The sequence below is a fragment of the Pseudophryne corroboree genome, chromosome 9, assembly GCF_028390025.1.
Source record: "Pseudophryne corroboree isolate aPseCor3 chromosome 9, aPseCor3.hap2, whole genome shotgun sequence".
Classification (NCBI taxonomy): Eukaryota; Metazoa; Chordata; class Amphibia; order Anura; family Myobatrachidae; genus Pseudophryne; species Pseudophryne corroboree.
The window spans coordinates 343912226-343937792 of NC_086452.1; the positions used below are offsets into that span (position 1 = coordinate 343912226).

A 25567-nucleotide genomic window follows, 5' to 3' on the forward strand; every position below is an offset into this window, starting at 1 on the left:
TCATCCTGGTGTACTTCAACAGTAACATCTTCAATTTGACTATCAGGAACTGGACTGCGGGTGCTCCTTCCAGCACTTGCAGGGGGCGTGCAAATGGTGGAAGGCGCAACCTCTTCCCGTCCAGTGTTGGGAAGGTCAGGCATCGCAACCGACACAATTGGACTCTCCTTGGGGATTTGTGATTTAGAAGAACGCACAGTTCTTTGCTGTGCTTTTGCCATCTTAACTCTTAAGTTTTCTAGCAGGAGGATGAGTGCTTGCATCCTCAGGTGAAGCTGAACCACTAGCCTTGAACATAGGCCAGGGCCTCAGCCATTCCTTGCCACTCCGTGTCGTAAATGGCACATTGGCAAGTTTACGCTTCTCCTCAGACGATTTTGATTTAGATTTTTCGGGTCATTTTACTGAGCTTTATTTTTTTGGATTTTACATGCTCTCTACTATGACATTGGGCATCGGCCTTGGCAGACGACGTTGATGGCATTTCATCGTCTCGGCCATGACTAGTGGCAGCAGCTTCAGCACGAGGTGGAAGTGGATCTTGATCTTTCCCTATTTTACCCTCCACAGTTTTGTTCTCCATTTTTTATTGTGTGGAATTATATGCCAGTAATATATCAATAGCAATGGCCTACTACTATATATAATGCGCACAACTGAAATGCACCACAGGTATGGATGGATAGTATACTTGACAACACAGAGGTAGGTAGAGCAGTGGCCTTCTGTACCATACTGCTATATAGTATATACTGGTGGTCAGCAAACTGTGCAAAACTGAAATGCACCACAGGTATGGATGGATAGTATACTTGACGACACAGAGGTAGGTAGAGCAGTGGCCTTCTGTACCGTACTGCTATATAGTATATACTGGTGGTCAGCTAACTGTGCAAAACTGAAGTGCACCACAGGTATGGATGGATAGTATACTTGACGACACAGAGGTAGGTAGAGCAGTGGCCTTCTGTACGGTTCTGCTATATAGTATATACTGGTGGTCAGCAAACTGTGCAAAACTGAAATGCACCACAGGTATGGATGGATAGTATACTTGATGACACAGAGGTAGGTAGAGCAGTGGCCTTCTGTACCGTACTGCTATGTAGTATATACTGGTGGTCAGCTAACTGTGCAAAACTGAAATGCACCACAGGTATGGATGGATAGTATACTTGACGACACAGAGGTAGGTAGAGCAGTGGCCTTCTGTACCGTACTGCTATATAGTATATACTGGTGGTCAGCTAACTGTGAAAAACTGAAATGCACCACAGGTATGGATGGATAGTATACTTGACGACACAGAGGTAGGTAGAGCAGTGGCCTTCTGTACCGTACTGCTATATAGTATATACTGGTGGTCAGCAAACTGTGCAAAACTGAAATGCACCACAGGTATGGATGGATAGTATACTTGATGACACAGAGGTAGGTAGAGCAGTGGCCTTCTGTACCGTACTGCTATATAGTATATACTGGTGGTCAGCAAACTGTGCAAAACTGAAATGCACCACAGGTATGGATGGATAGTATACTTGACGACACAGAGGTATGTAGAGCAGTGGCATTCTGTACCGTACTGCTATATAGTATATACTGGTGGTCAGCAAACTGTGCAAAACTGAAATGCACCATAGGTATGGATGGATAGTGTACTTGACGACACAGAGGTAGGTAGAGCAGTGGACTACTGTACCGTACTGCTATATATATAGTTATACTGGTGGTCAGCAAAATTCTGCACTGTCCTCCTACTATATACTACAATGCAGCACAGATATGGAGCATTTTTCAGGCAGAGAACGTATAATACTGGTGGTCACTGGTCAGCAAAACTCTGCACTGTCCTCCTACTATATAATACTGCTAGTCCCCACAATAAAGCAATTAGCACACTGAGCACAGATATTTGCAGCACACTGAGCACAGTCAGATATGGAGCGTTTTTCAGGCAGAGAACGTAGATATTTGCACTTGCAGCACACTGAGCACAGATATTTGCAGCACACTGAGCACAGTCAGATATGGAGCGTTCTTCAGGCAGAGAACGTAGATATTTGCACTTGCAGCACACTGAGCACAGATATTTGCAGCACTCTGAGCACAGATATTTGCAGCACAATTTGCAGCCCACTGAACATAGAAACTGAGAGGACGTCAGCCACGTCCTCTCACGATCATCTCCAATGCACGAGTGAAAAATGGCGGCGACGCGCGGCTCCTTATATAGAATACGAATCTCGCGAGAATCCGACCGCGGGAATGATGACGTTCGGGCGCGCTCGGGTTAACCGAGCAAGGTGGGAGGATCCGAGTTGCTCGGACCCGTGAAAAAAAAGGTGAAGTTCGGGCGGGTTCGGATCCTGAGGATCCGAACCCGCTCATCACTAATAGTAATAATGTATATGTTTATATTATTACTGTAACACTATGTACACATATTCAATAAGATTGGAACAAGCGTAAAAGTATGAACCGAGGGATAAGGATATGTACGGTTGTTTATTATTTCATTCAGCATATTTTATATGTTACCTTTGAGTGTGGTACCAGCCACTCACCTGCTTCCAAGCAGTAACTTTTTTGCTGAAAGTTGTGTGCTTAGAAGTTGCATCTAATTTCTGTTATAGTATCATCAATTATTGGAACCTGTGTAATTTCATTATCATTATCTTTAAATGATTTGAATGACCTGTTATGTTGCAATCCACAGGATAATAGATTGCAGTGCAAGCTTGTAGTTGTAGAGTGGGAGGATATACAGAGTTTTTTTTAGAAACGTGATCTAGAACAATGCTGTTTGTGTTTCCTCCTGGTCTCTTGTAGAGATAAAGGAATGAATCACATGGTGGGGAAGAAATGGCGAGATCTCTTTGATGTGATTATTGTACGTGCTGACAAACCTGCCTTCTTCACCGACCGCCGCAAGTAAGTTTCATTATCCCCCTATGTTAACACAATAAAGCCCTTGATGTTGGGCTGCAAGTTTAAATGATTTGATCAAAATATGAAGAAAATCTCCATGCTTTTATTTGCAGGATACACACAGATTTGCAGTCATGAGCTCTTCATCAAGGCTGGTATCCACAGTATGATACCATGAACTACCGGCAAACACGCGCCCACGCTTCGGAATACCTATAAAGGAGTCACCAGCACTGCACTCTGGATACCAGCCATGATAAAGAGATCCTGACAGATCAAAATAATTTTTTTTCATATACTAAAAGTGCATACACACTGGGCCTTTTTTGCCCAGCGTGTATGCACAGCGATGATCGCTGACATAGCCGGGCTGAAAAGTGCTCAGTGCATACACACTGAGCGCTTCCCCCCCTCATCTGCCCAGGGATGTCAGCGGGGGTGAACGGCTTTCCATAGTAGGATGCTATGGAAAGCCGTTCACCCGCTGTTCATCTACTGGTAATACCAGTAGATGAACGGCGGCCGGCAGCGATGAAGCAGAAGGGCGCATCAGCGCTCATCTCTTGTGCATACACACTGGGCGGCTTTGAGCTGAAAGCAGCTCAAAACACCAAAAGTGACCTGCTTTCAGCTCAAAATCGCCCATTGTGTATGGGCCTTTAGCGCCCAATATTTGTCTCTAGCTTTGGGTTTCGGGAGACCCAATGTTTTGACCTTGTGCTCCTGATCCCTACTCTTCCATTATTGTTATTATACACTGGCTTGTTTTGAAGTTGAAATATAGTGGATTTTATCATATATGTTTTTACAGACCGTTCCGAAGACTAGATGAAAATGGGTCACTCCAATGGGGCAAGATCAACAGCCTAGAAAAAGGAAAAATATACAAACAGGTAACTAAATCATACTTGTCCTCTGATGGTTTATTTGTGGAATGAGGTAGATACAAATAATTGCTCTATATGTGAGAAACTGTGTTGCATAAACGTGCAAAATGACTATTGTAGTGATGGATATGTATGGGTGGTCATCATGATCACCTATTGTCTCATCTTCTCTTACTGATCAAGGGTCACGTTAATATGGAGATAGAAACTGTAGCTAATCACACATATTGTGGTTGGTTAATTATCAGATCTTCCCATTCATCCGTTCATTTGTAGTAGATTTGATAATCCTGTTGCCATTGACTATATATCTTTGCTGTGTGTATTTATATATTTCTCATACGTCCTAGAGGATGCTGGGGATGCTTCAAGAACCATGGGGTATAGACGGGATCCGCAGGAGACATGGGCACTTTAAGACTTTGAATGGGTGTGAACTGGCTCCTCCCTCTACGCCCCTCCTCCAGACTCCAGTTAGATTCTGTGCCCAGTGAGACTGGACACACACAGGGGAGGGAGCTCTCCTGAGTTTCTCTGAAAAGACTTTGTTAGGTTTATTATTTTCAGGGAGCACTGCTGGCAACAGTCTCCCTGCATCATGGGACTTAGGGGAGAGAAGCAGACCTACTTCTGTGAGTTTCAAGGCTCTGCTTCTTTGGCTACTGGACACCATTAGCTCCAGAGGGTCTGATCGCTAGGTACGCCTAGATGCTCGTTCCCAGAGCCCGCCGTCACCCCCCTTGCAGAGCCAGAAGTCAGAAGACAGGTGAGTAGAAGAAGATCAGAAAACTTCAGTGACGGCTTTGAGGTACCGCACAGTGGCCGCGCTGTGCGCCATGCTCCCACACACACAGGCACTGTAGGGTGCAGGGCGCGGGGGGAGGGGGGGGGCCTTCCAAAGCACTGCTGTACAGATCAGAGTGAAAAACGAGAGGGGGGGGGGGGGGGGGCACAGTTGTTTGGTGGAATATTAGTTAAAAATAAAAGCATACTATATGATGAGCGCTGTGGAAATGAGCTGGTAAACTCCTTCTGTGTTTCCATGACAGAATGTACTGGGGTCTATCCCTTATAGCCAGTGTAATGTCGGTGGGTGTTTGGTGCACGTGTGTCGGCATATCTGAGGTTGAGTGCTCTGCCACAAAGGGAATGACTGTCGGCGCTGTCGACTTCTAATGGTACTTGGTACATGTAAATAAATGTCAACATGTCAGTAGAGGTATATTTTTCCCAAGAGAAAACTATATAGGAGACACAGACGTGGGGGGGTGACCCTGTCGGCACCAACAATATCTTACTGGGTGAAAATTGGCATGATAATGTGATGCATATCAGAAAGAGCTATACCTATATGTATATGTATGTATAGTAAGGTTACATAGGTCTGTGGCACGATCACAGACGTGATAATATTTATGGAGGGAGTCATATTCATAGAATAGATTTCTCTCAGACCCCTCGGGATGGCAACATTTTTATTTTGCCCAGTTACTACTCCCTGAGATCGACTCGAATAATGTTTCTTATGTCGACCAAAATGTTTCCTGATTAGATCCACAAAATCGTCATTCAGTACCTGTTCATACACATTAGAACGTATTAACGTCACTAGGGACCCGGCTGTTCCTGACAAAAGGATATATGTATACGTGTTAGATATATCTCCTATATAATAGCCCAGATCTGTGACTTTGTGACTCATTTGCTAACGCTGGGCGGAGTCACAACACTGGGCGGAGTTAGTCAAATGAGTCCCAATTCTGGGCAAATCTATAGGAGACTAGGAGCAGAAGCAGATGGTATGGGCATGGCACAGGCAGGGGTGCATACCTCCCAGCTTTCTTCAGGCAGAAGGAGGGACACACAGGCGGCAAAAAGGGGGCGTGACCAACGAAAAGGGGCGTGGTTTCACGGGAGGGCCCCAGTTTTCGTCAGTGAGGGGTCATGCCCAGCGCTTTGTGAGCTGCTGGCATGCCCCCAGGGGCGGATTATGAGTCCGGGGGGGCCAGGGCACTTGCAACAGGGGGGCCCTATCTCATTGCTGTGCCTGCTGTGGGGTTGGGGGCGTGGCCTAATTGCGCCCGCGTGGCCACGCCCCCTTATGCAAATTCCAGAGTTTTTTTTAATGGGATTTTGGCCTCTCAGCTAGGGGTAAATCCAGAGGGGGTGGTCGCTCCCCCCTACACACCCGCACAGGCAGAAGAAAGCAACACCACAGACCTGCCAACACGCAGCAGCGTGCGCTGACTGTAGCACAATGCTGCTGCTGGCAGGACGGGGAGCTTCAGAGCTGGGACAGAGCTACTCCAGCCGGGGAGGCCCCTAAAACTGTGGGGCCCACGGTACGCACCCCCTGCCCACCCCCCCCCTTAATCCAGCTCTGCTGCCAAAACCCCCCCTTAATCCGTACCCCCTGATGCCCCCTCTCCTCCTGTCTCCACTAAATAGACGCTGTGCGCATCTATTCACCTCTGCTCTGCTAAGCAGAACAGCGAGTTCAGGAGCTTCCCAACTGCCCCCCCCCCCCCCCCACCGGGGGACACTGCGGCTCATGGGTGGGACAGCGGGACAGACTCCAAAAAATGGGACTGTCCCGCGAAAATCGGGACAGTGGGGAGGTATGGGTGTGTGTGAGGGAGTATGCTGTACAGACAGACGGGCACCGGCTCACTGTGTGCTTGAGCTCCCACATCAGCAAACTCAGCAGGGGCTCTCTGGCGCGGAGGAGCGTCACTTTCTGGCACACTCCACACTTCTTAGCTGCAGTTTTGTGGGGCACCTGCCGCTGTGCAGGTTCCGTACTGCCTCTGTTATCTGCAGTCCCGGCAACCCCACCGCTAGCTGCAGCGCTGCCGCCCGCAGTGAGGTGCACCCAGCTCCTTCACACACTTTAGCCGGCGGATAGCGCTGCAGAAGTCCGTGCTGTTTGCAGGCTCCGACCCCCTCCTCCCTCCAGCCGCAGCGTCTCCTGGGAGCTAACCAGTCACTCCCAGTCTCCCCTTTCCACAGTGCCCGGCAGCCGCGAGGTCCGCGCCGCGTGCATGCTCCGACCCCCTTCTCCCTCCAGCCGCAGCATCTCCTGGGAGCTAACCAGTCACTCCCAGTCTCCCCTTTCCACAGTGCCCGGCAGCCGCGAGGTCCACGGTGTGTGACTGAGGAGGGGGGGAGGGATGCGGACGGGCAGAGGAAGCAGGACTCCAGCCTGAGAGAGTCAGCCATGCCAAGTCTCCACCAGCAGCAGATCCCAACAGGTTGGAGTGGAACAGCAGCAGCCAGCAGCAGTGACTCCAGTAATACACATCTGTCTGTCACCACTGTTCTGTCCCTAATACCAATCTCTCCCGTGCCCTGTGTTCTGTCATGTCCCTGTCACCCCTGGCCTTGCCCTGTCACCCGTATCCTGGCCCTTTCACCCTTATGCTGGCCCTGTCACCCCTGTCCTGGTCCTGCCGCCCCTACCCTGGCCATGTCACCCCTATCCTGTCCCTGTCACCCCTGTCCTCGTCCTGCTGCCCCTACTCTGGCCCTGTCACCCCTGTCCTGGTCATGCCGCCCCTACCCTGGCCATGTCACCCCTATCCTGTCCCTATCATTTCTGTCCTGGTCCCGTCACCCCTGTCCTGGCCCCGTCACCCCTGTCCTGACCCTGTCACCCCTGTCCTGACCCTGTCACCCCTGTCCTGACCCTGTCACCCCTGTTCTGACCCTGTCACCCCTGTCCTGGCCCTGTTACTGCATACCCTCCAACTACCTTTTTGGCAGGTACAGTACAGCAGCGCCTCCAGACCCCTCCTCAATACACCACACCTCCGTACCTTCCCCTCCCCCACACGCTGTGCCTCCAGACCCCCTACACCACCTGCGGCTCCCACTCCCCCGCCCCTCCACCACCCACAGCACCTCCAGGCCCCCTCCACCATCCACCCCCATATATGTCTCCCCCCACACCTGCCCCCCTCCACCCGCAGCATCTGCAGACACCTTCCTCAAACCATGGTCCCCCCCTCACCCACCCCTCCCCCACCCACGGCATCCCCACACCTGCCCCTCCACCACCTGCAGCACCTTGAGACCCCCTTCCCCATCCGCCGCACCACCTGTACCTGCTCCTCCCCCACCCATGGTGCCTCCGGACCCCCTACCCCACCCCCGCCCCTTCCCATCCCACAGCACCTCCGGAACCCTTCACTCATCTGCAACATCCCCGCACCTGCCCCTCTCAAACCCGTGGCACCCCTGCCCCTCCCCCACCTGCAGTGCCTCCGGAACCCTCCCCCATCTGCAGCCCCCACTCCTCTGCCCCTCCCCCATCCGCAGCACCTCCCGACCCTTCCCCATCCGGGCCCCCCCCGCTTCCGCCCCCCCTCCACCCGCAGCATCTACAGACACCCTCCCCCATCCGCAGTCCCCCCCGCACCCGCTACATTTAGTACATCATGCCCTGCAGGTGCTGTTCACGCCGTCGCAAGGGGCTGCGCCTCCTTCACCATCGCACGCACTTTCATTGTGCAATATTTAATCACTAACAAAGGAATGCAGGTAATACTCCATATAATACAAATATTGAACCCCAGAAAGGCATGCAAGGGTTAAGGGGGCGTAGCCCCTTGCGACGGTGTGAAGAGCGCCCGTAGGGTGCGATGAAGCACCTAGTATAGATATATGTGTGTATAGGTGCATTTAAAGGTGTATATATATGTATGTATATATATATATATATATATATATATATATATATATATATATATATATATAATTTTTTTATAATGAATGCTGAGGTAAAGTTATTCCTTCTCATGTGCTAAGCGCTCTGTTAAAAAAAACTCCGGGTCAAGGATTCCAAGTGTTTATTCTTTTCCCGCCGTGGATAGAATAAAGTGAGAGTCACCCCTTGTTCTGCACGGGGCCCTGTCACAAAGGATCGTATGCAGGAAGATATGTGATACTCCAATTATGTGTCCGCATGTACGTTAATTATACTTGCATTACATGCGCATGAGGGAGTAGTTGTATGCAGGGTACTCTTTATGTTGGGTCATGTCTATATCATTGCAGCATACTGCCGTGCGACTACAAGGGATATAGGACTCTTGGGTTCGCGGGCCAATTCCATGGGGGTCTCGACTAGGAGGGCGTTGTGGATTCACCAATGGAATGCTGAAGCTGACTCCGAGAAGAACTGGAGTCTCTTCCCTGTGAAGATGAAACCTGGTTTGGGGATGGCTTTGTTAAGTTGATCTCGGCAGATACCACTGGTAAGTCTACCTTCTTGACCTATGGGGGTAATTCCAAGTTGATCGCAGCAGGATTTTTGATAGCAATTGGGCAAAACCATGTGCACTGCAGGGTAGGCAGATATAACATGTGCAGAAAGAGTTAGATTTGGGTGTGGTGTGTTCAATCTGCAATCTAATTTGCAGTGTAAAAATAAAGCAGCCAGTATTTACCCTGCACAGAAATAAAATAACCCACCCAAATCTAACTCTCTCTGCACATGTTATATCTGCCACACCTGCAGTGCACATGGTTTTGCCCAACTGCTAAAAAATTTCCTGCTGCGATCAACTTGGAATTACCCCCTATGTTCCCTCACAACGGTTGGTGACGCATTTTTGTAGGATGCAGTCATTTCGACCGAATGGATACGGTTTTCCCTTTCTTTGCAGGTAGAGGAAGGTGAAAAGGTAAGAGGTCAGCAGCCTTTTCAAGTTCGCAGAAGCAGAAATCATCCTCTGTTTCTGCCACATCCACCGCATGACGCTGGGTCTATCTTGCGGGAGCCCACACCGGTGGGACCACGTCTAATACTCTTCAGTCAGTCCTGGAACAGACATGGACCAGTGAGTTTAAGAATAGAGTGCCAAGGGGGACATACTGGAGTTTCCAGACGATTCCCCTTACTGATTTTTCAAATAGACCTTACCGATTCTCCTCTGGACGGGGAGGTAGTATGCTACGCCATACAAGAGTTATGTCAGGATCAGGCCATTGTCCTGCTGTCCCGGTCACACACAAAAAAAAAAGCTGTTATTCAAGCTTTCTGCTGCGGGGTACACTGGGCTCCACAAGGATTTGACAATGGGGTGTAGAGTAGGATCTTGATCCGAGGCACCAACAGGCTCAAAGCTTTGACTGTTCCCAGAATGCACAGCGCCACCTTCTATATCACCCCGCCTCGCAGCACAGAAGCTCAGTTTTGTAAGTTGGTGCTGCAGTAATCAGGCACTGAACAGAGGGGCTGCTCCAGGCAGCCCTAAGAAAAACTTTTTATGAGGTAAAAAGTGAAGACTTCAAGGGCAGCAGCGGTGGTAAATGTCTTGTGACATTCACTGCTGCAGCTCCAGCTCTCTCCAGCGGCGCCGTACACTCCCGAGCCCTGGTTGCCGGGTACCTACAGCGGAGGCTCCGGTTTTCTTCACGTTAGACACACACGGCTGGGACTCTCCAGGATTGCGTGTCCGCGCTTCGGGAGGTGGTAAGTGGGTCCCGCTTGCGGGACCCGGTCTTTATCGCAATCCGGCGCGGTCAGTGGGAGGCGGGCCGCGCGCGCTGGATGTGGACACTGTGGCAGTACAGGCGATCCCACTTGATCACCAGGGCATGGGCGCAGGTCAGGTTTTCTCTCTAAACTAATTCTTATATCGCCCACAGTACCCGGTGGTTTTGCCAGCAGAGGGGATAAGGCTTAGACCTGAAGCCGCTCCCTAAGCCCCAGGGCGCCATTTCTAGCAAGTGTTCCCGCCCTGGAGCCTCATTTCTGTCTTTTCCTCACTCCCTGTCAGTGTCTGCGGTGCCATTATCCCTCAGCTCACTGTTCCTGGGACTGCTTGGGCAAATCCTCCTATGTAAAGCCGCCTGGTTGTCAGCGCTGTGCCTTTACATGACACTTAAGTATTCTACCTGCCTTTTTAGACAGTGATAGTTAAGAAAGAGTGCACTTAGGGTTTTATAGTACAATTACCCTGTGATATACATCCAGTTCTTACTGTGTACTGTTATATCTATTGTTATATAGCTGTGTAAGCTAGTCCAGTGCAGTATTATTGTCAGTAATAACCTCTACATTGTACAAACTGTGACTTTCTGTGTGTGCATTTGATAGCTGAGTGGTGTTCATTTCGTGTCTTTCACTCAACCTGCTATCCCTATATTCTATAACCTGAGGGGGCTTGGTGCGTCAGGTGTTATCTAATATAGGATTTTCACAAAGATATACTATATTACGTATTTTTCTCTGTGATTTAGTCACCATATCTCTCCTTTATCTCTGCTAGTGCTGACTACACTGCGCAGGGGTTTGGGTTTAGAGGTATAGTGCTGCTGATAATTGTACTGTGTTAACCTCATACTGCAAGTTATATCTTGTCTGCTTCTGAGGGTAACGGTTCTGGGGCTGAACACACTGCCGGTGTTGCTGACGCCATGGAGCCATATGAGGAGAATATAGCAGCTGTGGGCTCTGGTTCTGGGGGCTCCTTGCCCCCCAGTGGGACTGTGGCAACGGAGGCACATACTGACCCACCGTGGGCCGCTTTTTCCACGCTTCTGCATACGCTAGTTCATAAACTAACTCCCCCTATGGGACCCCCAATGCCGGTACAACCGTATGTGGTCCCTGCAGCTAACCCGCCGTGGGCGGACGATTTATCAGCTCAATTAAAGAAGTTGAACCAGTCCTTGACTACTAAAAAGTCTGACCAACGCTCGCCTAAGTCCAAGAGATCCTCTAAGCGAGCGCTTATCTCCTCACAATCCACTGCTGTCACTGACACCTCGTCTGATGAAGACGGCACATATACTGACCCCTCAGGTTCTGACTCAGATACTGCTGATGGGGAGGGTAGTTCACATGTGGATGTTCCTGATCTTGTGGAGGCTATTAAGTTAATTCCGCAGATTACGGATGATCCCGAGCCATCCGTCCCTCCTAAGAAACCAGATAGGTTCAAGCGTCAGAAGGTGGTTAAACAAGTTTTACCTCACTCTGACCACCTAGTGGATATACGTCAGGAACCCTGGGAAAACCCGGGTACGAAGTTTGTGCCTCAAAAGAAGATGCTGACTCGCTATCCCCTCGCGCCAGAGCTGTCTAAAAATTGGGAAACGCCTCCTCCAGTGGACTCACATGTGGCTAGGATGGTGGTTTCCTCAGCTCTACCTGTCACTACCGTCACGTCTCTAAAAGAGCCTACGGATAAACATGTGGAGGGTTGTCTAAAAGCGATTTACACCCTCACGGGTGCTGCACAAAGGCCCACTATTGCAGCTACATGGGCTGTAGAGGCTATTGAAGCATGGGCCTTGGAGTTAGAAGCTGAAATCTCTTCTGACCATGCTAGACAATGCTTGTCATATATTGTCACAGCTTCTCGATATATTAAAGAGGTGGCTTCTGATGCCGGTATCCTAGCAGCCAAGGCCTCTACTACGTCAGTCCTGGCTCGCCGGATATTGTGGCTGAGATCCTGGTCTGTGGATCTGGACTCTAGAAAAACCCTGGAGGTACTCCCTTTCAAGGGAGATATTCTGTTTGTGGAGGACTTAAATAAGATTGTTGCTGACTTGGCTACTGCCAAAACTGCCTGTCTGCCTAATACCGCACCTTCTGTGTCGAAGGCTAATGGTACGTCCTTTCGCCCCTTTCGTCCTTCAGGTAAAGCAAAAGGTCAGGCGTACCATAAGCAGGCCCGCACTTACAAGCCTGGTAAGCCTGCCGCATGACGGGGCGGGCCTCCCCCTGGGGAATCCCAGGGTGGGGGGCCAACTTCTAGGGTATACCCAGGAATGGTTGAAGACCACTTCAGATGCCTGGGTACGGGAAGTCGTCACTCGAGGTTACGCCATAGCCTTCAAAAACCGACCCCCTCATCGATTTTGCCAGACAGACGTCCCTTTGGACCAGACAAAGGCAAAAACTCTACACTCGGTGGTACAGACTCTCCTGGATACAGGAGTCGTCGTACAGGTGCCTCTTGCTCAGAGGGGCCGGGGTTACTATTCTCCGCTGTTTCTAGTCCCGAAACCGAATGGGTCCTCCCGGCCCATCCTCAACCTCAAAGCATTGAGCAGGTTTGTGAAGGTTTCTAAGTTCCGTATCGAAACCCTTCGCTCTATAGTTCTGGCCTTGGAACCTGGGGACTCCATGGTCTCCTTGGACATACAGGATGCTTACCTGCATATTCCTATAGCAGTGTCACATCAACAATACCTGAGGTTCGCTATTGGCAACCTACATTACCAGTTTTGGGCGTAACCTTTTGGTTTAACAACGGCTCCGCGAGTCTTCACCAAAGTTATGGCGGTGATGACGGTGTTACTCCGCCATCAAGGGGTCAGGATACTGCCATATCTGGACGACTTGTTAATCCTGGCAAATTCCCCAGATCTTCTCCTGCGTCATCTGGATATGACGGTCCGGTTTCTACAAGCCTACGGGTGGCTCATCAACTGGAAGAAATCCTCCCTGGTCCCTGCTCAGAGCATGGTGCACCTGGGAGCGTTGTTGGACACTCACAACCAGAGGTTGTTCTTATCTCAGGAGAAAGTCCTGAAGATTCAGGACAGGAGTCGTTGCTTCCTTTCTCGTCCGCAAGTGGCGATACATTCGGCAATGCAGGTGCTGGGCCTAATGGTATCAGCATTTGACATGGTGGAGTTTGCTCAATTCCATTCTTGCCCCCTCCAGAGGCCGATTCTTGCCAAGTGGAACGGCCTGCCTCACCGGATCAGATCTCAAATGATCTTTTTGACTCCGGAGGTCCGTCTGTCACTACACTGGTGGCTCCGGGACCAATAATTGTGCAGGGGTCGTCCCTTCTGGATATCCAACTGGGTCCTGTTGACGACAGATGCCAGTCTAAGAGGTTGGGGCGCGGTGCTAGAGCAACACTCCCTTCAGGGTCGGTGGACCAAGGAGGAATCTCTCCTCTCGATCAACATTCTGGAATTGCGGGCGGTCTTCAATGCGTTGAACCTGGCCCAGCCGTTTGGCAATGAAGGAAGTCTCACGGATTCTACGTTGGGTGGAACGCCATCTACCGGCTATATCGGCAATATTCATTCCGGGAGTCCTGAATTGGGAAGCGGACTTTCTCAGTCGTCAGGACGTGCATGCCGGCGAGTGGGGCCTCCATCCAGAAGTGTTTCAACTCCTCGTGGAAAAGTGGAGTCTTCCAGATGTGGATCTGATGGCGTCTCGACACAATCACAAGGTTCCGGTCTTCGGAGCAAGGACAAGGGATCCTCAAGCAGCATTCGTGGATGCGCTGGCGGTACCGTGGAGGTTTTGGCTACCGTATGTGTTCCCTCCGGTGTCACTCCTGCCCAGGGTAATTCGGAAGTTCAAGCAAGAAAAAGTAAAACTGCTTCTCATAGCTCCAGCGTGGCCCAGACGGCACTGGTTCTCAGACCTGCAGGGCCTATCGTCAGAGCGTCCAATTCTACTTCCACAACGCCCAGACCTCCTCGTTCAGGGCCCCTGTGTCTACCAGGACCTAGCCCGGCTCTCTTTGACGGCGTGGCTCTTGAAGCTTCCGTCTTAAGGGCTAAGGGTTTTTCTGAAGAGGTCATTAAAACTATGTTGCGGGCCTGGAAACCGGCTTCTGCTCGGATTTACCATAGGGTCTGGCATTCCTACTTTGTTTGGTGCGCATCTAACAATTATGACGCTTCCAAGTTTAGTACAGCCAAGCTTTTGGCTTTTCTGCAGCAAGGCCTAGAGTTGGGCCTGCGTCTGGCCTCCCTCAAGGTTCATATTTCTGCCTTGTCGGTGTGGTTTCAGAGAAAAATTGCGACTTTGCCTGATGTTCATACTTTCACTCAGGGTGTGTTGCGTATCCAACCTCCCTTTGTCCCGCCTGTGGCTCCTTGGGACTTGTCGGTGGTTTTGGAGGCATTGCAGGAGCCTCCATTTGAACCCCTTGGTTCAGCTGACCTTAAGTGGCTTTCCCTTAAGGTGGTGTTCTTGCTGGCTATTGCCTCTGCTAGAAGAGTGTCTGATCTGGGTGCCTTGTCTTGTAGTTCCCCATATCTGATTTTTCACCGTGATCGGGCGGTTCTTAGGACTCGTCCCGGATATTTACCTAAGGTGGTTTCTTCGTTTCACCTTAATCAGGAGATTGTGGTTCCGGCCTTTGTCTCTCCTGATTTGTCTCCCAAAGAGCGGTCTTTGGATGTGGTACGGGCTTTCCGTATCTATGTGAAGAGAACTGCTTCTATCCGAAAATCTGATTCTCTCTTTGTTTTGTTTGAATTTCACAAACGTGGCTGGCCTGCTCACAAGCAGACCCTGGCCAGATGGATTAGAATGGTGATTGCACATGCTTATGTGAAGGCTGGTTTCTCTGCTCCTGTTCACATTAAGGCCCATTCTACTCGGTCTGTTGGACCTTCTTGGGCGGCCCAACGTGGTGCGACCCTTGATCAATTGTGCAAGGCGGCTACGTGGTCTTCCGGGAACATGTTCATAAGGTTCTATGCCTTCGATACTGCCGCTTCCCAGGATGCTTCCTTTGGACGCCGGGTTCTTGTGCCCGCTACAGTGCGTCCCCTCCCATAAGGAACTGCTTTAGGACATCCCCATTGTCCAATCCTTGTGGAGCCCAGTGTACCCCGCAGCAGAAAACGAGTTTTATGGTAAGAACTTACCTTTGTTAAAGCTCACCCTGACGCACTTAGCTTCTTTGGGTTGGTATGGCATTAGCCGCTGACACTTCTCTTGTCGTGAGAGTGTAGTGTATGTGGCTACTAACTGTTGTCGTCTCTTTTCCTGCTACTGCATTGGGCTGGTTAACGAAAAACTGAGCTCCTGTGCTGGGAGGCGGGGTGATATAGGAGGCGCCGCTATGCATTCTGGGAACAGTCAAAGCTTTGAGCCTGTTGGTGCCTCGGATCAAGATCCTACTCTACACCCCATTGTCCAATCCTTGTGGAGCCCAGTGTACCTCGCAGAAAGAGCTTTATCAAAGGTAAGTTCTTACCGTAAAACTCGTTTTTTCGTGCTTCTGAGGCCGGAAGAAAGAGGGTCTAAGTACGGTTTCTTCCGCATTAGGCTTACCTGGGTTTGCTATTCAGGATTGTCATTACCAATTCACCGGAGTGATGGCGGTATGATGGTTTTCCTTTGATAGTAAAAGTCACTATTATTCTGTACTGGGACGCTCTCCTGAGTACGGCGAGGTAAAGAAACAAGTGGTGCAAAACGTTGCTTTCTCCCTGACAGTTCTTCAACAAAGTGGTTGGCTCCTGAACTTGCCAGAATCACTGTTGATCCCAACGACGCGTTTATCGGCGTTGGAAATAATGTTAGATACAGAACTGTTGAGAGTTTGTTTCTTCCAGTGGAAAAAGCTCTGAGGATCCAGAGTCGGGTCAGATCTGCAACAGTGTCAATCCATCAATACGTTCCGTTGATGAAAAAGATGGTTGTGGCCTCCGAGACCATTCAGTGAGCAGGTTAAATGCCAGAGTGGTTTTAGCGGGACCAGTTGGACATGTGGTCCGGGTCTCACCTGCACATGCACCGGAAAATAATCCTATCTCCCAGGACCAGAATCTCTCTCCTGTGGTGGCTGCACAGTTCTCACCTCCTAGAGGGACGAAGGTTCGGGATCCAGGATTGGATCCTGGTGTCCATGGATGCAAGTCTCCGAGGCTGGGGAGCAGTCATTCAGGAGGAAAAATTTCCAGGGAAAATGTTCAAGCCAGGAAGCTTGTCTGCACATAAACATTATGGAATTAAGGGCTATTTACAACGGCCTTCTGCAAGCGGAACATCTTCTTTGCGATCTGCCTGTCTTAATTCAGTTGGACAACATAACACCAGTGGCGTACGTAAACCGCCAGGGCGGGAATGAAGAGCAGAGCGGCAATGGCAGAAGCCTCAAAAATTTTCTGCTGGGCGGAAAGGCATGTAAACGCTCTGTCAGCGATCTTCATTCCAGGTGCAGATAACTGGGAAACAGACTTCCTCAGCAGACACGATCTCCATCCAGGAGAGTGGGGTCTTCATCAAGAGGTCTTTGCAGAAGTGACAAGTCGTTTGGGAATTCCTCAAATAGACATGATGACGTCTTGCCTCAACAAGAAACTTCAGAGATATTGTTCCAGGTCGAGGGACCCTCAAGCAATAGCAGTAGACGCCCTAGTGACACCGTGGGTGTTTCAGTCGGTATATGTGTTCCCGCCGATTCCACTCATTCCAAAAGTGATAAAGATCATAAGAAGAACAAGGGTTCAGGCAATCCTTATTGTTCCAGATTGGCCAAGGAGGGCTTGGTATCCAGATCTTCAGGAATTCTCATAGAAGATCCCTGGCCTCTTCCTCTATGAGAGGATCTGTTACAGCAGGGGCCGTGCGTGTACCAAGACTTACCGCGGCTTCGTTTGACGGCTTGGAGGTTGAGCGCAGGATCCTAGCCCGAAAGGGTATTCCCGGTGAAGAAATTCCCACACTGCTTCAGTCTAGAAAAGAGGTAACGGCGAAACATTGTCACTGTATTTGGAGAAAATATGTGTCTTGGTGTGAATCCATGGAGGCTCCCACGGAAGAATTTCAGCTGGGCCGTTTTCTCCATTTTCTGCAAGCAGGGGTGGATGCAGGCCTAAAGTTAGGCTCAATTACAGTACAAATTTCGGCCTTGTCAATTTTCTATCAAAAAGAATTGGCTTCCCTTCCGGAAGTTCAGACTTTCGTGAAAGGCGTGCCACACATCCAACCTCCCTTTGTGCCCCCGGTGGCACCATGAGATCTTAACGTGGTGTTGCGGTTCCTGCAATCTCATTGGTTTGAACCTTTACGTAAGGTAGAGTTGAAATTCGTCACTTGGAAAGTGATCATGCTGTTGGCCTTGGCCTCTGCAAGGCGGGTGTCTGAATTGGCGGCTTTGTCTCACAAGAGCCCCTATTTGATCTTTGATCTTCCATGAAGATAGAGCGGCAGTGAGAACTCGTCAGCAATTTCTGCCTAAAGTGGTGTCATCGTTTCACATGAACAATCTATTGTGGTGCCAGTGGCTACTGACGCCTACGAGGAATCGAAGTCTCTAGATGTGGTCAGAGCTTTGAAATTTTATGTAGCCAGAACGGCTCAGATTAGGACAATGGAGGCTCTGTTGTCCTGTATGATCCCAACAAGATTGGGACTCCTGCGTCCAAGCAGACTATTGCACGCTGGATCTGTAATACGATTCGGCAAGCTCATTCTACGGCTGGATTACCGTTACCGAAATCGGTGAAGGCCCATTCTACCAGAAAGGTGGGCTCATCCTGTGCGGCTGTACGAGGGGTCTTGGCATTACGGCTTTGCCGAGCAGTTACTTGGTCGGGTTCAAACACCTTTGAGAAGTTTTACAAGTTTGATACCCTGGCTGTTGAGGACCTCTTGTTGGGTCAATCGGTGCTGCAGAGTCATCCGCACTCTTCCGCCCGTTCTAGAGCTTTGGTATAAACCTCGTGGTTCTTGAAGCATCCCCAGCATCCTCTAGGACGTATGAGAAAATAGGATTTTAATACCTACCGGTAAATCCTTTTCTCTTAGTCTGTAGAGAATGCTGGGCGCCCGTCCCAGTGCGTACTGTATCTGCGGTTATTGGGTATGTTTACACACATGGTGTGTTGCGTTTAAGTCAGCCTGTTGCTGACGATATTCATGCCATGGCATGCGTTATGCTGTTATTGGTTGTGTTTACACACAGGTTGTGTTAGGCTTTATGTCAGCGTATTGCTGCATATTCTTCATGCCGTCGGCTGGTGTTCTATTGAAGGCCACGTTCTGCGGCATACTGGAGGTGTGAGCTGGTGAGATGCTCACCGTGGTTTAACAATAAATTCTTTCCTCGAAATGTCCGTCTCCCTGGGCACAGTTACTTAAACTGGAGTCTGGAGGAGGGGCATAGATGGAGGAGCCAGTTCACACCCATTCAAAGCCTTAAAGTGCCCATGTCTCCTGCGGATCCCGTCAATACCCCATGGTTCTTGAAGCATCCCCAGCATCCTCTACTGACTAAGAGAAAAGGATTTACCGGTAGGTATTAAAATCCTATTTTATTTATATATATATATATATATATATATATATATATAAAAAAATATACACACAGTATATATGTGCATGCTCTCATCAAGTCATTATATTGGGAAGCTTTGACCTCACCATTGTATAATCAAGTGGACAATTCTGTCATGTGTGGCCAAACTAGACAAATATCAGTCTGTTTTGCAGTTGTTCCTATGGGTAGATATACAGTATCATACCTTTTAAAGAGGTCAAGTGGAAATGTCCTCAGCAGCCAATCAAATTCTAGCTACCATTTTATAGAATGTACTAGATAAATGACAGCTACAGTAGAATCTTTTTGGTTGTTAGAAGTAACTTTTCCACTTGTACTCTTTAGAAGTTCTTCCAAAGTATGGTAATCAAAACCGTAGTGATACCATTAGGACTGTGTTTAAAGTTTATGCCACCCATGAATGTATATGCCCTTAATTATTATTTGCAAACCCTAGATATTATTCATGCACATTCTTCGGGTTTAGTAAATAAGCGCCTAGTAGGGTGGCAAATCCCAGGATTGGAATCTGCATGATCCTGTGATTTAGGCCAAAACTTGTCCGTGATGCAATCCCTGGATTGGAAGCTCCAATCCCAGGGATTTTGGAATCAGGTGGACCTTTGTTTTTTTTTAATGCTGGGCAGCCTTGAGCGTCCTCAGGAGGCTCAGACACTGCCCGGATCCCTCCTTCCTGCTCCCCCTTCGCAGCGTGACGTGAAGTCAGAGGACCTCGAACTGGAGGAAGTGGGCCACCCGCCCTCCCAGGTACCCTGGCGGTAAGTTATGTGAGCAAGGCAGGGCGGGCCGGGGCGCGTGCGGGGGGGAGGGGGGTGGAGTACATGACACTGGAAACAAAACAATCCCAGGTATCCCCGGAATACCGGGATTCACCATCCTAGCGCCTAGTATAGAAGAAATAAATGAATAATAGTCTTTTATTGTGTGGTCTGTGACATATTTTTTTAAATATTAATAAATCCCTATCAGTAAGTAACTTTACAAATAGAAAAGAGGGGGGAAAAACCTTGTCTGGCGCACTCATTTCGAAAAGAATTGTTTATATGATAATATTAAAACATAACATTTATTATTATTATTTGATTTAAAAGAGCATAACAAACCCCTGAGGATAACTAATGAGTGAAAATAATCAAAATCATATATCTATCTTATCTATTACATGAAAAAGGTTTGTATATATTTTTTATAGGCTAAATGCCTCATATGCAGCAGGAATAATACTAAAGTCCTATTTTGGACTGTTTGTCCGACGCCCTCTACTGACCAATGATATTATAATAGTATTAGTTTTTATATTACAGTGGCAATGTATACACCCCCACATTACATTCCAAGGACAAGATTAAGACCTAAGGTCTAAAGACTTGACTTGAACAGATATCAAGTGTAAAGATAACAAGCAAATTGAGAATAGCTGAAATTTAGAAGTGTGAATCTGCTTTCAGCGTTAGACTGGATTTGGATCCAGAATTTACTACACCGGGTATTCTCAGTTGGTCCCCCTCCTGATACTTGCCCGGCCCAATACTTTATCGCTTCCAAGATCGGACGAGATTGGGCAATTTAAGTGTGGTTTGGTAGTAAATTATTTTTGCATCCCCTCCTGAATCGTTGATGAGAGTTCATGGGATATGGAAAGAAGATTTTTTTAAACAGATATTGCAAAGCATAGATAGTATTCAGATGGATCTGCTGTTGGTGTTAGACGTCTAATACCTGTCAGTTGTAAAACTGCCCCAGGAATTATGGGTATAGTGCTGAATCACCAATGAGAGTCCAGAAAAAGCAGATGAAACAAAATAAATGCATATATATATATATATATATATATATATACACTGCTCAAAAAAATAAAGGGAACACTTAAATAACACAATGTAACTCCAAGTCAATCACACTTCTGTGAAATCAAACTGTCCACTTAGGAAGCAACATTGATTGACAAACAATTTCACATGCTGTTGTGCAAATGGAATAGACAACAGGTGGAAATTATAGGCAATTAGCAAGACACCCCCAATAAAGGAGTTGTTCTGCAGGTGGTGACCACAGACCACTTCTCAGCTCCTATGCTTTCTGGCTGATGTTTTGGTCACTTTTGAAAGCTGGCGGTGCTTTCACTCTAGTGGTAGCATGAGATGGAGTCTACAAGTGGCTCAGGTAGTGCAGCTCATCCAGGATGGCACATCAAGGCGAGCTGTGGCAAGAAGGTTTGCTGTGTCTGTCAGCGTAGTGTCCAGAGCATGGAGGCACTACCAGGAGACAGGCCAGTACATCAGGAGACGTGGAGGAGGCCGTAGGAGGGCAACAACCCAGCAGCAGGACCGCTACCTCCGCCTTTGTGCAAGGAGGAACAGGAGCAGCACTGCCAGAGCCCTGCAAAATTACCTCCAACAAGCCACAAATGTGCATGTGTCTACTCAAACGATCAGAAACAGACTCCATGAGGGTGGTATGAGGGTCCGACGTCCACAGGTGGGGGTTGAGCTTACAGCCCAACACCGTGCAGTACGTTTGGCATTTGCCAGAGAACACCAAGATTGGTAAATTCGCCACTGGCGCCCTGTACTCTTCACAGATGAAAGCAGGTTCTCACTGAGCACATGTGACAGACGTGACAGAGTTTGGAGACGCCAAGGACAACGTTCTGCTGCCTGCAACATCCTCCAGCATGACCGGTTTGGCAGTGGGTCAGTAATGGTGTGGGGTGGCATTTCTTGGGGGGGCCGCACAGCCCTCCATGTGCTCGCCAGAGGTAGCCTGACTGCCATTAGGTACCGAGATGAGATCCTCAGACCCCTTGTGAGACCATATGCTGGTGCGGTTGGCCCTGGTTTCCTCCTAATGCAAGACAGTGCTAGACCTCATGTGGCTGGAGTGTGTCAGCAGTTCCTGCAAGACGAAGGCATTGATGCTATGGACTGGCCCGCCCGTTCCCCAGACCTGAATCCAGTTGAGCACATCTGGGACAACATGTCTCGCTCCATCCACCAACGCCACAGTGCACCACAGACTGTCCAGGAGTTGGCGGATGCTTTAGTCCAGGTCTGGACCATCCGCCACCTCATCAGGAGCATGCCCAGGCGTTGTAGGGAGGTCATACAGGCACGTGGAGGCCACACACACTACTGAGCCTCATTTTGACTTGTTTTAAGGACATTACATCAAAGTTGGATCAGCCTGTAGTGTGTTTTTCCACTTTAATTTTGAGTGTGACTCCAAATCCAGACCTCCATGGGTTAATGAATTTGATTTCCATTGATAATTTCTGTGTGATTTTGTTGTCAGCACATTCAACTATGTAAAGAACAAAGTATTTAATAAGAATAATTAATTAATTCAGATCTAGGATGTGTTGTTTAAGTGTTCCCTCTATTTTTTTGAGCAGTGTGTATGTGTATATATATATATATATATATATATATATATATATATATATATATGCATTTCTTTTCTTTCATCTGCTTTTTCTGGACTCTCATTGGTGATTCAGCACTATACCCATAATTCCTGGGGCAGTTTTCCAACTGACAGGTCCTAGCTGTCTAACACCACCAGCAGATCCATCTGAATACTATCTATGCTTTGCAATATCTGTTTTAAAAAATCTTCTTTCCATATCCGTGAACTCTCATCAATGATTCAGGAGGGGATGCAAAAATAATTTATTACCTAACCACACTTAAATTGCCCAATCTCGTCCGATCTTGGAAGCGATAAAGTATTGGGCCGGGCAAGTATCAGGAGGGGGACCACCTGAGAATACCCGGTGTAGTAAATTCTGGATCCAAATCCAGTCTAAAGCCCAGTACTCACGGGCCGATCAAGGAGAGATGCGTGCTGAGCGAACCGCTCAGCACACATCTCTCCTGCCGCTCAGCACAGCGCGATCTGTGCTGAGCGTGCGGGGGGAGACGGGGGGGCCGCTCACTTCACCCAGCGGGTGAAGTGAGCGACCCGCTAGATTGGCCTGCATGCAGGCCAATCTAGCAGCGGCGATAGCGATGTGCGGGGCCGCGCATCGCTATCGCCGAAGGGGCTACACACGGAGCGATCCTGCCGATATTCTAAGCAATCTAGTCAGATTGCTTAGAATATCGCTCCGTGAGTACCCCCCTTAACGCTGAAAGCAGATTCACACTTCTAAATTTCAGCTATTCTCAATTTGCTTGTTATCTTTACACTTGATATCTGTTCAAGTCAAGTCTTTAGACCTTAGGTCTTAATCTTGTCCTTTGAATGTAATGTGGGGGTGTATACATTGCCACTGTAATATAAAAACTAATACTATTATAATATCATTGGTCAGTAGAGGGCGTCGGACAAACAGTCCAAAATAGGACTTTAGTATTATTCCTGCTGCATACGAGGCATTTAGCCTATAAAAAATATATACAAACCTTTTTCATGTAATAGATAAGATAGATATATGATTTTGATTATTTTCACTCCTTAGTTATCCTCAGGGGTTTGTTATGCTCTTTTAAATCAAATAATAATAATAAATGTTATGTTTTAATATTATCATATAAACAATTATTTTCGAAATGAGTGCGCCAGACAAGGTTTTTTCCCCCTCTTTTCTATTTGTAAAGTATTACCAGTAGGACACTACTGAAATCCTCTTGGAGCACCACCAACAAGTTTTTGAAACCAAACAATACAGTGAGTAGAAGTTACTAAATGTTGGGTCTGGTGAATATATATTATTAATAAATTCTGTTATATGTTATCATTTAATCCGGTGCGGAAACACACTTTTTTTAGTTTTTTACCAGTAAGTAACTTTGTAAGATTTAGATTCTTACTTTATTTCTATAAACATTATTGTTGTATCAGCAGGGAGAGTGATAAAGTATGCCTTAAGGCACCTCCTGAATTCCCATTTGCAGATTATTATTGGGTGGCTGTCAGAGGTAGATACACACAATGAGCTCACAGATTTGTCAGTAGAGTAAATATTATAGAACACTAATGCAGTAAATCAAAGCTGTCGTTTCACATAGTAAATATATATCATAGTTGTCCTTCATATTCTGGGTATATACAGTATTAGGGTAACCTGCCCAACAATTAGCCTGAACTGTCATTGCTGTACGGGATAGTAACGCCCGACAAACATCTACATGGACATATATTGTATATAACCTGTAGAACTGACGGAAGCCCTGCCTGTGCTGCCAGTCCTCAACTAGATTGACAAGATGTATATAAAATGTCCCTGTCCCATCTGGGCCCATTGTCAGTGCTAGGACACCTGCTGGACAGTGTGATGCCCATATTTCTTTATTAACACTTTTTTGTCCTCAGGGAAACCTGTTTGATTTTCTGAGATTAACGGGCTGGAGAGGGTCCAAGGTGCTTTATTTTGGTGATCACCTTTACAGCGATCTGGCCGTAAGTAATGTATCAGATGATATGTTCTACTGTATATGCACTGTGTTGGGCAGATTACGTAGACACGCTACATGTGCGGCATGATACTACTACTGACAGATGTTGTGCAGCAGTCCATATCACATGAGCCGATCAGAACCATGCTTGGCTATGGGGGTAATTCAGACATGATCGCTGCTGTGCGTTTACACACAGCGGGCGATCAGATCTGAACTGTCACATACGTCGGACGACTGCACCAGGCATCGGTGCCTAGTGACAGGGTGGTACGGAAAAGCGATCACAAGGTGATTGACAGGCAGAGGCCATTTGTATGTGGCAACTGGCCATTTCTCTGACGTCCTAAGTGGATGCTGGGGACTCCGTCAGGACCATGGGGAATAGCGGCTCCGCAGGAGACAGGGCACAAAAGTAAAAGCTTTAGGATCAGGTGGTGTGCACTGGCTCCTCCCCCTATGACCCTCCTCCAAGCCTCAGTTAAGATTTTGTGCCCGAACGAGAAGGGTGCAATCTAGGTGGCTCTCCTGAGCTGCTTAGAGTAAAAGTTTAAATAGGTTTTTTATTTTCAGTGAGTCCTGCTGGCAACAGGCTCACTGCATCGAGGGACTTAGGGGAGAAGAAGTGAACTCACCTGCGTGCAGGATGGATTGGCTTCTTAGGCTACTGGACACTAGCTCCAGAGGGACGATCACAGGTACAGCCTGGATGGGTCACCGGAGCCGCGCCGCCGACCCCCTTGCAGATGCTGAAGAGAGAAGAAGGTCCAGAAATCGGCGGCTGAAGACTTCCCAGTCTTCTTAAGGTAGCGCACAGCACTGCAGCTGTGCGCCATTGCTCTCAGCACACTTCACACCAACGGTCACTGAGGGTGCAGGGCGCTTGGGGGGGCGCCCTGGGCAGCAATGAAAGTACCTATGCTGGCTAAAAATACATCACATATAGCCCCTGGGGCTATATGGATGTATTTAACCCCTGCCAGGTTGTCAGAAAAACGGGAGAAGAAGCCCGCCGAAAAGGGGGCGGGCCTATTCTCCTCAGCACACAGCGCCATTTTCCCTCACAGAACTGCTGGTGGGAAGGCTCCCAGGCTCTCCCCTGCACTGCACTACAGAAACAGGGTTAAAACAGAGAGGGGGGGCATTTTTGTGGCGATATTATTACATATTAAGATGCTATAAGGGAAAACACTTATATAAGGTTGTCCCTGTAAAATTATAGCGTTTTGGTGTGTGCTGGCAAACTCTCCCTCTGTCTCCCCAAAGGGCTAGTGGGGTCCTGTCCTCT

At 48.3% G+C, this 25567-nt stretch overlaps 1 protein-coding gene and 2 pseudogenes across 1 annotated transcript in view; 2 read left to right on the plus strand and 1 right to left on the minus strand.

Moving 5' to 3' along the window:
* NT5DC2 (5'-nucleotidase domain containing 2) overlaps positions 1 to 25567 on the plus strand; it is a 180479-nt gene that overhangs the window by 134087 nt on the left and 20825 nt on the right. Inside the window, exons 9-11 of the mRNA XM_063940631.1 lie at positions 2830 to 2931; positions 3740 to 3821; positions 24197 to 24283. Coding sequence (XP_063796701.1) covers positions 2830 to 2931; positions 3740 to 3821; positions 24197 to 24283 — 271 coding nt within the window. The remainder of the gene's footprint in view (positions 1 to 2829; positions 2932 to 3739; positions 3822 to 24196; positions 24284 to 25567) is intronic.
* Positions 20355 to 20472, minus strand: LOC134964922 (5S ribosomal RNA; annotated as a pseudogene).
* On the plus strand, positions 22550 to 22667 carry LOC134959027 (5S ribosomal RNA; annotated as a pseudogene).